The 12,519-nt window shown below is 38.8% G+C and overlaps 1 protein-coding gene across 3 annotated transcripts in view; it reads right to left on the reverse strand.

The window, feature by feature from the left end:
• Positions 1-1,017: 1,017 nt before the first annotated feature.
• Positions 1,018-12,519, reverse strand: part of USP32 (ubiquitin specific peptidase 32) — a 242,916-nt gene continuing 231,414 nt past the window's right edge. For all 3 annotated transcript variants that reach the window (XM_043583859.1, XM_043583858.1, XM_043583860.1), the window contains 5 exons: positions 8,962-9,153; positions 6,659-6,947; positions 4,539-4,963; positions 3,943-4,035; positions 1,018-3,283 (listed from right to left, as the gene is read on the reverse strand). In XM_043583859.1, the coding sequence (XP_043439794.1) occupies positions 3,110-3,283; positions 3,943-4,035; positions 4,539-4,963; positions 6,659-6,947; positions 8,962-9,153 (1,173 nt within the window). In that variant the 3' untranslated portion in view covers positions 1,018-3,109. The remainder of the gene's footprint in view (positions 3,284-3,942; positions 4,036-4,538; positions 4,964-6,658; positions 6,948-8,961; positions 9,154-12,519) is intronic.

Here is a 12,519-nt window from a genome sequence, read left to right on the forward strand (position 1 = left end):
GTTCTGAGCTGTCAGCACAGAGCCCGACGCGGGGCTCGAACTCACGAACCATGAGATCATGACCTGAGCTGAAGTTGGACGCTTAACCGACTGAGCCACCCAGGCGCCCCAAAGACCTCTCTCAATTTAAAGGGCCACTCAGACACTAGAAACAGAGACACAGACTGGCGCTTTAGGAACTGTGTTTTGGTGTTGATGACTTTCTGGATCCTTTTTCTGTTTGTCTCCTTAAGCTACCACTGCTGCTGATTCAACATGTTTCATCTATACATTTTTAATGTGTATTCCTGTTATTGAGAATGTGAGCAAAGAGCTATTAAATTCTTTTAGCATTAGTATAGCAAGAGTAAAAACAAAACAAATCTTTTTACAAAACATGATTGAATCTCATGGGGGTAGGATTTCACATTCAATGAGCACTTACCAAGAAAGTGCCAGGCTTTTATATACTTCATTTACTTAAGATAAGGCTGAGAGGTAGGCAGTCTATTTTTAAAGATAAACAAACAGGGACTGAGGGTGAAGAACCCACAGCTCTAAATCTTCAACTCTTCTCAATACTGCCAATTGCTTCCTTGGAGGGCTCCCAGAGAGACAACCAGGGACATCCTTGGTTTCTCAGCATCCCCTAGAAACCCAGGATCATTTCAAGGAATTATTCAATGAGAAGTCTTCCTCTTCACCTCATCTCCTAATCTGCAAGAAAACTATCATTAAGGCCTCCTACATCAATTCTCCATTCACCACCAACTCTGCAGCCCCCGCCTGTCCACACTGCCCAATGCCTTCCAAACAGTTTCCTAACAGGGATGTGAGCAAAGTTTAAATCAATTCAGCTGGCCACTGCAGGTATCTTGTTCTACCTTCAATAGTTTCCATTCTCTCAGAGATGGAGCATCCACTCTATAAGTCAGGTACGTATTATTCGAGTAGGAGAATTAAATAGGGTCACAGAGAGAAAAGGCTGAAGAATTTGACTTTTTTCTTTACTTGTATAGAGGAAAACCAGCACATAGATGCATCCACAGTATTTAATTTGTTTGGATAATAGTTACAGATAAACAGGTACACTCCATATACAATTACCAATACTTTTTTATACAGTTCATATTTCAGTACATCAACACTATTTTATTTACACTCTATTTATGTACATTAACATCTTTCTAAAGTCAGTGCATTGTCAACAAGTTTTATACAGTAATTTACAAGGTGAATGTAGTTAATAGTTAATTTAATAAATTTTCTGCTAGTCATGAATTAAAAAATTAATTACAACCAATATAACAAACACAGATCAAACAACATTAGTAGATTGTGCTACCTGCTTAAATAAAACATCTGTAAGTAAATTATTTAAAATCTTCCACTTTTTCATGGGACTTGTCCAGGTAGAAATGGACAGATTTTTATATAACTGAAATCATGAAACTTACAAAGCCTGCATTTTGTCTGACTTTATAATATTTTATCATTTAGGCCACTCCTTCCTACTTGTAATTACAGTCTTTTTCTGAATAGCGTTTAAACTTACGTAGCCATTTAAGGCAACCTTTCCAAATGCTCTGAGAAGAACTGAATAATAACCGGCCTCAGATATCAGAACACAAATGCTTAATTACATTGGTACCTACTATCTATGAGGAGGGAAGGTTAATGAAATCTGACAATTAATGAGAATCACTTCCAGGTTCCAGATTAATAAAAAAAGACTGAAATAAAAGTGAAATGTTCACCTCACATATATTTAAAAACAACACAGGGGGAAAAAATGCTGCCTGAAATAAATAACATTTATACTTTTGTTCCAGTTTTGAATTATCAGAGGAAAAAATGAAGCAAGAAACGTAACTTTTGATGACCATTACTGTGAAATTATTAAAAAAAGAAAGAAAAAAAAGACAAACTCCAGAATTAAAAAAAAACAGACATGCAAAAAACCCAAAAGTTTACTTCCTAAACCCACCAATTAAATTAAAAATACACACTATCAGTGTTTGGGATGTGTTTTGTTTTTAAATTTAATATGGGGGCAAAATACCCCATATTCAAGTTAATTTATAGCCCTTACAGCCATCAAATATGAACAAGTTTTAAAAAATTCATTTGCATGTATTCTCTCTTTTTCTAAAGTGCAAAACAAAGAAACAAAGAACAAACAACCACTAGTTGTAAAACACCATCCAGCTTAGATGCCGCTTTCCCTCTGAGAAGCTCTTTGTGCAACATGGGCATGTGACGATGGTGCAAATGTTGGCAACTATCCTACTGCACTCAGCAGTGGTGGGGGATACATTTTTGAGGACACTTGAAGCAACCTCAAGGTAAGATGCCTCTATCTGGAGGGCTCTTTTAGCTGGATTTCCCAGGATACATTTTTTTTTCCCTACAGGGTCTCCAACCAAGGCCCTGGGTAGAAGGCACACAGCTCTTAAGAGATTCTCCCTTTCAGACTGACCACTTATATACATGCCTCTGCCATGAATGGCTGGTTGTGTCTCAAACACAAACACGACAACAGAAACAAAAAGCAAGAAAGGCATAGAAATAGTGGGAAAATGGTTTAAAAAATAAATAGAAAAATGTGTGTCCATGCCGTAAGAATCCTTTGCACGCCTTCTGAACTTGCTTTCTCACATCTTGTCAATAAAATGGAATAAAACTTTAGGAAAAAGGAGGTAGCATATCATGTCGTCCCCAGACAACACTACAATTTTTTGTTTTACTTTGACTCCAAGGAAATTCTTAGCATTTTGTTATGATTATTGGTAAACTCTACACTCACTACATTTGTTTATATCTGGACAAGCACAATTTAGTTCTTATTTGGTCCCAGGTGGCTGGTGCCAAACCCTTTTGTTTACAGGCTAATGGTGGGCTCCGCCTGAAAGTTCTCTACCAGAGAGCTTGTGTGAGACACTTCCAAACCAAAGTATTACTACTGTTATGCTAACTGCTATTTTAATTAGGATTTTTATTTTGTGCTTCAGGGTCACAGGATAAAATAACTACATTTAGCTTGCCTTTCACAGAGAAACTTCTGCCAAATGTCAGCTACAGGGAGTCATCTCCCTCACCACCAGCCTGTCTAGCAGCCAGAGTGGTAGCTTTACTGTAACACACAATACTTTTTGTAATCGGACTCAAAGTCTTCATCCATGCTGCTTGTGTCTGCCATCTTTTTGCCATCGATTTTTGGCAGAAATTGTGCATAGTCTATCCCCTGCTGCTCATAGAAAAGAATGTAGGCAGAGTCGGTGTCAATTTCATCAGGGTGAAGTTCCTGAAGAGGCAAGAAAAGCCTTTAATAAAAAAGTCATTACTATGCTGGCCCTAAATCCTTGCTAGGGAAGGGAGGACCAACCCTCTTTAATTACTAAACCAGACTGATTCCAATCAGCTTAACATTTTGGCTGTCTGATACCTGTCCTAAACTAAGCCCCATTATTTTCCATGTTTGTTTTGGGGAAAATATTCTGACCACAGACAGTCAAAAGAATGACTAAAAGCAAAGAAAAAACCATCAAATTCTAACAGCTCAAAAGATAAGAACTTTTTCTCATTAACAAATACCTTCTTTTTCTTCACCATTCATGTTTTCATTCTGTGCTCTGTACATCATTTAAAAAAATACTTTTCAATGTTTATTTTTGCGAGAGAGAGGGGGACAGAGGATCCAAAGCAGGCTCCACACTGATAGCAGAGAGCCCGATGTAGGGCTTGAACTCACAAACAATGAGATCATGACCTGAGCTACAGTTGGATGCTTAACTCACTGAGCCACCCAGGTGCCCCTGCACATCGTTTTTGTTCCTTTAATACTGAAGACACCTATATACTAACAGAAATATTTCCTATTGAGTACAAAGTCTATTATTTCAGCAAATGTCCCTCAGATCTGTTGACATTTGTTTCTTTTATTCAAAGACGGGGGATATTTACCTTACAGCTGCTGTCATTATAACAGTACCACTTGCTGTTTGGGTTTTTGGCATAAGTGACGTAATGGCCCCCACCCAGAATTCCTGAATGGCACTGTAAGAGAGAAGAAAGTAGAGGTATGTTAGTAGTTAACAGTAGTCTGGTCAGGGCACAGTCCTAGGACACAATGGGGAAAATACCAATCACTTAGGTGATTAAGAAAGATGTTTTGGAACCATTTACCTTTTTCTAAGAACAAAACAAAAAGAAAAATCAAAATTTAAAAGCTCCAAATCTTACCATTTTACACTTGTAATTATATTTTAGAAAGAAAAAGTTCTTAGGAGTACATAATTTTTCATGACTTGAACCCATGACTCCAATTATAATGATTACATTACTATGCCCTGCATACACTGGGAGCATCTTGAATTCTATCCAAAAGGCCAAGATATCTACTGCTAACTTCGTCTATCACCAAGCTCAATGCCCAGCAAATAAGCAGGTCCTGAAAAAAATGACTGATGAATGAATGAATTAATGAATGAATGAGATGAGTGAACAAATCATTGAAAAGTGCAGATCATTCTGAAAACCACTTACAACAAACCACTTACCGAAATTGCATATAGATTATAAATAGGCTTAACACGAACATCTTCTCTTTGGTCATCAGTGCTATCTTCTTCACTGTGGTTTTCAAGCTGACCATTGCTGTAGCCATTGCCACATGCCTCATGCTCATAAAGAAATCCATTGGCCAGAGCTACTTCGTGGTCCTGGGGGGTGACCAGTTCAGTTTGGCTACCCCCCATCATGTGCCCCCGGCTCAAGGAATCAGCCAGCTCACAAACTTGCCCACCTCCATTCTCTTTGCTGGCATCCAAGTTCTCCTTACTACTTGACAGTTTATTTTTGCTGCCAATCTGGGGTAGCCGGAGCCTCCCTTTGCTCCTCCCTAAAGTCCTAGGGCTACTGTTAGGGCTGCTATTTTTGCTGGAGGGACAGCTAGTTCCACTCTTTCTTGACGAAGACGGAGAACCTATGAAAGGGAGAAAAGGAAAAGATTCTTAAATCCAAATGCCACAAGTTTAACCAGCCACCAAATGCTAACTTTGAAGTAAACTTCACAAGTGTACACATAAAGGTAAATACAGGGGTGTTCTGACCAGCTACTTTTTATTCCTATCATGCAGTGACAAGTTATATTCTTGTCTTCCTCAGGCCAAGCTCCTACAGGCAGCAATGTCCTAAAAACGTGAAGTACCATGTAGGGACTTAAAAACAGCAGAAAGATGAGGGGCACCTGGGTGGCTCAAGCAACTGGTTGAGCATCCAACTTTGGCTCAGATCATGATCTCACTGTTCGTGGGTTCAAACCCTGCACTGAGCTCTCTGTTGTCAGCACAGAGCCTACTTCAAATCCTCTGTACCCCCCCTCTCTTCCCCTCCCTCATTCTCTCTCTTACTCTCAAAAATAAACGAAAACATTAAAAACAAACAAACAAACAAACACAACGGGGTGCCTGGGTGGCTCAGCTGGTTAAGCGTCTGACTTCGGCTCAGGTCATGATCTCATAGTTTGTGAGTTTGAGTCTTGCGTCAGGGTCTGTGCTGACTGCTCAGAGTCTAGAACCTGCTTTGGATTCTGTGTCTCCCTCTCTCTCTGCCCTTCCCCTTTCTCTCTGTCTCTCAAAATAAACGTTGACAAAAAATTTTGTTTAATAAATTTAAAAAAACAACAGAAAGATGAAAAATAAAAAAAATAAAATAAAAACAACAGAAAGTTGTACACCTGAGACAAATATAACACTGTAATAATTATACTGGATTTAAAATAAATAGAATAAAATAAAATAATAAAATAAAATGAAATAAAAAATAAAATAGCAGAAAGATAATTTAGGTCAGATTCAGTTCAAAACAAACAACTGGACTAAGGCATAATACAAATACATACTCTCCTTTGTTAAATTGGATTACAGAATATGATTAAGTACTTACTATTGGTAGGCACAGTATTGGGAACTCTCTACTATTTCTACCTCTGTAGATCCTGTAAGGTAGTGGGTCTCAAAGTTTTTGGTCACAGCCTCACTCACTTCCATATATACTCTATATACTCAAAAATTGCTGAAGACCTTAGAACTTTTGTTTATATAAGTTATATATCAATATTAATCATATTAGAAATTAAAACTGAGGAATTTAAAAAATACAATACATAAGCACATATTTCACTGACAGTATCATCACATATCATGTTGGCTCTGACTCCACTACATATCTGTTAGAGAATGAAAGTGAAAGGTGAATACTGTGTCTTAGTATTTTTATGAAAGAACTTCTAATCCTTCAGGTCCCCTGAAAGCGTCTCTCAGAGACCCTCTAGAGGTTCCCAGACTATACTTTGAGAACCTCTGCCGTAAGGGAACAAGGATGAGAACTATTATTCATGATCACCATATATGTCAGGCATTACATAAAGTGCTTCACTCTTGATGCAGCAAATCCTCAGACACTATGAACTTTTACAAATGAGAGGCTGTATCTCTTGCTAAAAGTCACACAGGTGACTCAAATCTAGACAGGTCTGATTCAAGATAGGTTCCTTCTACCTCACACCAAACTGGTGCTCCAGAGTGGAAGACAGGGAAACATGCAACCTACAGGGGTCCCAGGAAAGCCCCTCTCAGGGTGACATCTGGGCTCCATGAGGCCCTTCAGGCTTCCCCACCTTTAGGGCTACTGATGATGTTTGCACTGAGTGAAGACGGGCTCTTGCTCAGGAACACATCCTCTTCCCCAGTTGAATTCTGAGCATCCACTTTCTTCACCTCTCCTGGCAGAACCCTGGGCTCAGAGAGGTCATCCCCCTGGGGTGTGAGTGGCTTACACTGACAAAGAGCCGGGTCTCTTGGTACCAAAAAAGCACTAGGGTCAAAACTTTCACGAGGAAATTTAACAATTTTCTGTGATTTTATCCATCGACCATTTACAAATTGAAATCGTTTAAGGTGAATAATCTGGAGAAGGAAAGGTAGAAAACAATTACTTTAAAGGGCTCTGAAGATACAAAATTACATTTAAAAAACCTCAAGTCTAATACATGTTCAAGAATATATACATTTTTTTCAAAAAGAATGCATCTTATTATTTAATGGAGTTATCAGTGGGGCCACTGGCCTTTAGATATATAGCTAACATGATAATCTCCCTAATTTCATAGTCTATGCATATCCAAAATTCTCTCCCAAATTTCTGCAACATCCTGGGTGTCTGTATTTTGCATGTTTTCCTCTGTTTCCTGGGCCTATCACCCAGACTGACCTTTACCTTTCTCTAACATCACAGAATATCCATCCACAAATATACTCATGAGGACAGAAGACTATACTGAATATTTTGAAGCAAAATGGAGGAATTTTCACAGATGAAACTTACCCAATCTCCAATAGGAGGCTTCTCATTTCTTACCATATCCTTTGGTTCCTACCAGGGAGTTTCAATGTCCTAAAGAGCATAATAAGAATCTCCCTTCTCCTTTTTGCCTTCTTTTTTCTTTTCCAAGAGCAACAAATTCCTCTAATCTTTATACAGTGTTATAATACAGTCTAGTGTGGGCACAGATCTTTGGGTGGCTATCTCTATCCTAAATACTAACAATTTACTATTTATATAAAGAGAAACTCTTCCTAAGGGACATACTGGTATATGGATCTACAGCAGTCCACCAAGCTCTCAACATAATATTTATTTTTCATTATTCTTTAAAGATATCAAAAACATAGTTTCTATATAAATGCCTTTACTGCTTATGTTCTATGTGACTATTATGCAAGTATATATAATTATCAAAACTCACCAAACTGACATTTAAAATCTATGCATTTAATTTCATGCTAATTATACCTCAATTAAAAATAAACTTGCCCCCTTCCCACCTACCTATGCCAAGCCTGCCCTGACCTTTTCGTCTCTTCCCAGAGTTCTCATCCCTGGAGCTAGCTAATCAATGTTATTAATTTCCTAGGCATCCATTCCTGGGAAGTCTTTCTGGTCTAAGTAAAGAAAAACCTACATTTACAGTCTCACATAGTAATAAAAAAAAAAACATGAATAAAAAAGTACACACAAGGTCTAGTTAAAATATATCAATGCCTGAGGCACCTGAGTGGCTCAGTCAGTTAAGCGACTGACTTCGGCTCAGGTCATGATCTTGTAGTCCATGAGTTCGACCCCCACATCAGGCTCTGTGCTGACAGCTCAGAACCTGGAGCCTGCTTCGGATGCTGTGTCTCCCTCTCTCTCTGCCCTCCCCACTTGCACTCGCTCGCGCGCTCTCAAAACTAAACATTAAAAAATATTCTTTTAAACATATCAATGCCTTACAGTTACGTTTGCTATGATACTTCTACCTGTACAGAAAAAATTTTCTTAAATGAACAGGAAGATCTGTCACTTCAAACTCTCCTGATGAGCAACAGAAGCATCTTCTATTCCATGAAGGAAAAAGGCAGAAGTAGTAAATCACGTGTAAAAGAACACATAAGCCCAAGTGCACCTGTGTGCTTGTGCTGTGGCCATGTGACCAAGCACAGTGGGACTGGAGACTGAGGCTCAGCTGTACTTCTACATAAGAGCCTAAAGGGAGAGCATAAAGATTCTCTCTCTAGAGCCACAAATGCTTTCACCTTCTCCTGAAGTTCAAATTCACCAAGATGCAGAACTTGTGGCACTTCTCACATACTGCACTGAACTACAATTAATGGTCTCTCTCTCCAATTAATGACGTCTCTCTCTCCAATTAATGACTTCTCTCTCCTTCTCGCCTGTATGCTCCTTCAGAGCAGAACTGGTAATAACACGTGTAGAACAATTAATCCCTGTGTGCAACACAAAATCCTTGCACAGCACAAGTGTTTTAAGCACTGCCACAGGGAAGGTTTTATTCTCAAAAGTAACAAAATTCCTATTAGTTCATGGCTTCTTTCTTTTATGCTAGGCTCCTGCTCTCTCAGAGGCAGGGCTGAAACATACCAGGATAGGGGGAAGCCTCCAGAGATCCAGCTTCTTGGTTGCCAAGCAGTGGGTCTTACACTTGGAACAATAGTACATCTCATTTTCCCCTAGTTCCTCCTCACTGGTGAAAGCACGGAGGCAGCTGTCCAGGTTGATGGGCTCAGCTTGTGCTCGCCGACTCTGTTCTACACTCTCATGCTCATCTACAACCTGGAAGTGGAAGGAATAAGAGGAACTGGAAAAGGGGTGTAAGGGAGGAAAGGAGTTTAAAATGATCCCATGGCTATGTATCATGTTAGGTGACTCACTCTCGTTTTACTCTATATGAGGAAAAAGAAAACATAACCCAAACTAGAGTCTTTGAGCAAATACCATACTTCCACATTTACTTCCAGAATTACATCAGTAACATCCTGGATCAAATTTCTATTTATATGACCATAATAGCTTTTCTTGAAAATTTTCTGAATTCTTCAAAATGACAAAAACAAGGAACTGCCTATTTTACAACTTTTTAATTATAATGGTATGTTTTATTTATATATATAAAAATATATATTTGTATTTGACATATATACATATATATATACACACATATATATGTATATTTATATAAATCCAAAACAGTATCATTTCAACATGTGATCAATAAAAGAATTATTGATGACATATTTTAGATTCCTTTTTACTAAGTCTTTGGAACTATAATACTTCTTAATTTGAATTAGGCACATGTAAGTGTTCAATAGCCACATGTGACTAGTGGCTATCGCACCTCTTTTTTACAATTCTGACATCCTAAAACAGCTTATATGTGAGCTCACCCTCAAGTCAGGGGTGATGAGATTAGGCCATTTATTTTCAACCACAAAGACAGAACATTATCAATACGCTGCAGGCTTTGTAGAGGCTAGGAGAAATAATATCATCACTGGAACACAGATGCCAGTTATAGATTAAATAAGAAAGGGTATCAGAAAAGCTCACCAGGAGAAGGCAACATACCAGAGCATGAAACCTCATGGGATAAAACTCATTTGCATAGTAAAGTCATGTAACAGAGTTACCAGAATACCATGTGTATCATCTGTTTCGTGCCTCATGGGGCCTTTTCATCTGAGGTGGCAACAAAGAGATGGCAATAAAAGCAAGAGCAGGCTCAAAAAAAGCCTATTTTGAGAAGGCCCCTAATACCTGCCCAAATCTCTCTAGTTCTATTGACCAGTACGCTAGACTTTGGAGTAAAAAGGACATAAGTCTAATAAAGGAGAGAGAGCAGAGGAGGTAGTGTGCATGTGTGTTGGAAGTAGTGTGGGGTCAGGAAGGAGAGGAGGATGTACCTAGAATGCAACAGAAAAGGAAAAATTCTCCCTCTCCTGTTCTTGGTTGCCACTTAACAGCAATGGAGAACCATAGTGGGTGAGGCCTAGCACCAGGACTTTGAATGCTACCATAAGACTTCACACACAGATCTTTTCACCCCAGCACGGGGCCTCAACACTCACTAAGTCCAACAATAAGTGCCTCTCTTTCTGGGCAAAGGGCACACACAGGTCCATCACCAAACTTCTTACTCTGTTCCCTTTTTGAACTCATGATAGAACATTGAGCTGCCTGGCTGACAAACTGGCATGGCTCAGCACATTCAGTTTTACAACAGGTTTTCATGTGTGGCTTTTTCCTGACATGAGAGGATAGCTAAGTCACAGGCTGTCAAATGCTAGGGCTGATCATGCAATTAACAGTTTTAGCATTGCATTACTGTCCACTTCTAAAGACCTCATATAAAAAGAGGAACTTAGAGGAAAGTCCTCCATTTCAGAATGATAAATGTACCTTGACTTTAGGTCACTGCCTTCTTTCCTGATACTAACTTTCATCATCCTTAGAGCTGGTCATCTGAGGGAAAAACTGACATGCTTCAATGTCAGTGGAAATATGTTGCATCATGGTTGCTGGAATCAGAGTAGAAAAAGAGTAATATTCTTTTCTCATAGCCAGTTAAACATTATCCCTATTATTTCCATCAGGGATGCTTTATGGCCTACCACAAATTACAGTAAGCTGGTAAAGATACTGTTGATCTTTATTGACTATATTTCTTATGGAACACACAGGCTAGATGGAGAAAGGGAGGAAGGTTGACCAAAAAAAAATGCATCTGACAATAATTTTTATTTACCAATAAAATTTCCCTAAATGACAAAGATTCCCTTTTTACCTCTTGGGATCCATTCCCAGACCCTCTACCACTATTCAAATAGTTTAAATCACTCATTGGCACCCTCCTCCTTCTTCTGCTTGAAAGCTTCTCCTTAACACAAAACATAAGGAACTGGGGTGCCTGGGTGGCTCAGTTGGTTGACTGTCTGACTTCGGCTCACGTCATGATCTCACAGCTCGTGAGTTCGAGCCCTGTGTCAGGCTCTGTGCCGACAGCTCAGAGCCTGGAGCCTGCTTCGGATTCTGGGTCTCCCTCTCTCTCTCTACCCTTCCTCTGCTCATGCTCTGTGTCTGTCTCAAAAATAAATAAAAACATTAAAAAATTAAAAAAAAATTAAAAATTAAAAAAACAAAACATAAGGAATAAAGTCATAGCTTTCTCACATGATAAAGAATATTAGAAAAAGAGGGAGGTATAAGAAGCTATCTAGTTCAATTATCTATTGAGGAATGTGAAGTCTAAACAGGTGAAAAATAAAAAGACTAAGAGCAATGGTCTTTTTTTCTGTTTACCAAATAAAGCATTTACATAGAAATTTTGGAAAGCATGGAAAAATATAAAAAGGCAGGGAAACTTTTATTCTTAATACAAAGACAAATATTGTCAAAATATTGGCAGCTTTTCTTCTGTCCTTTTCCTAAATAGTATATATTTTTTAATATTGAAAAGATTTTTTAGTATATGCAGTTTTATACTTTGCTTAAAAAAACAAAAAACAAAAAACCATGAGGGGTGCCTGGGTGGCTCAGTCAGTTAAGCATCTGACTTCAGCTCAGGTCATGATCTCGCGGTTTGTGGGTTCGAGACCCGCATTGGGTTCTGTGCCGACAGCTTGGAGCCTGCAGCCTGCTTCTGATTCTGTGTCTCCCTCTCTCTCTGCCCCTCCCCTGCTCACGCTCTGTCTCTGTCTCTCAAAAATAAATAAATGTAAAAAAAAAACCCCAAAAAACAAAAAACCATGATACCTCTTTGGCTAGGTTTATTCCTAGGTATTTTATGGGTTTTGGTGCAATTGTAAATGGGATCAATTCCTTGATTTCTCTTTCTGTTGCTTCATTATTGGTGTACAGGAACATAGGAATGCAACCGATTTCTGTGCATTGATTTTACATCCTGAGACTTTGCTGAATTCATGGATCAGTTCTGGCTGTTTTTGGTGGAATCTTTGGGGTTTTCCAAATAGAGTATCATGTCATCTGCAAAGAGTGAAAGTTTGACTTTCTCATGGCCGATCTGGATGTCTTTTATTCCTTTGTGTTGTCTGATTGCTGAGGCTAAGACTTCCAGTACTATGTTGAATAACAGTGGCAAGAGTGGACATCCCTGTCGTGTTCCTGACCTTTGGGGGAAAG

Source organism: Prionailurus bengalensis, chromosome E1, assembly GCF_016509475.1.
Source record: "Prionailurus bengalensis isolate Pbe53 chromosome E1, Fcat_Pben_1.1_paternal_pri, whole genome shotgun sequence".
Classification (NCBI taxonomy): domain Eukaryota; kingdom Metazoa; phylum Chordata; class Mammalia; order Carnivora; family Felidae; genus Prionailurus; species Prionailurus bengalensis.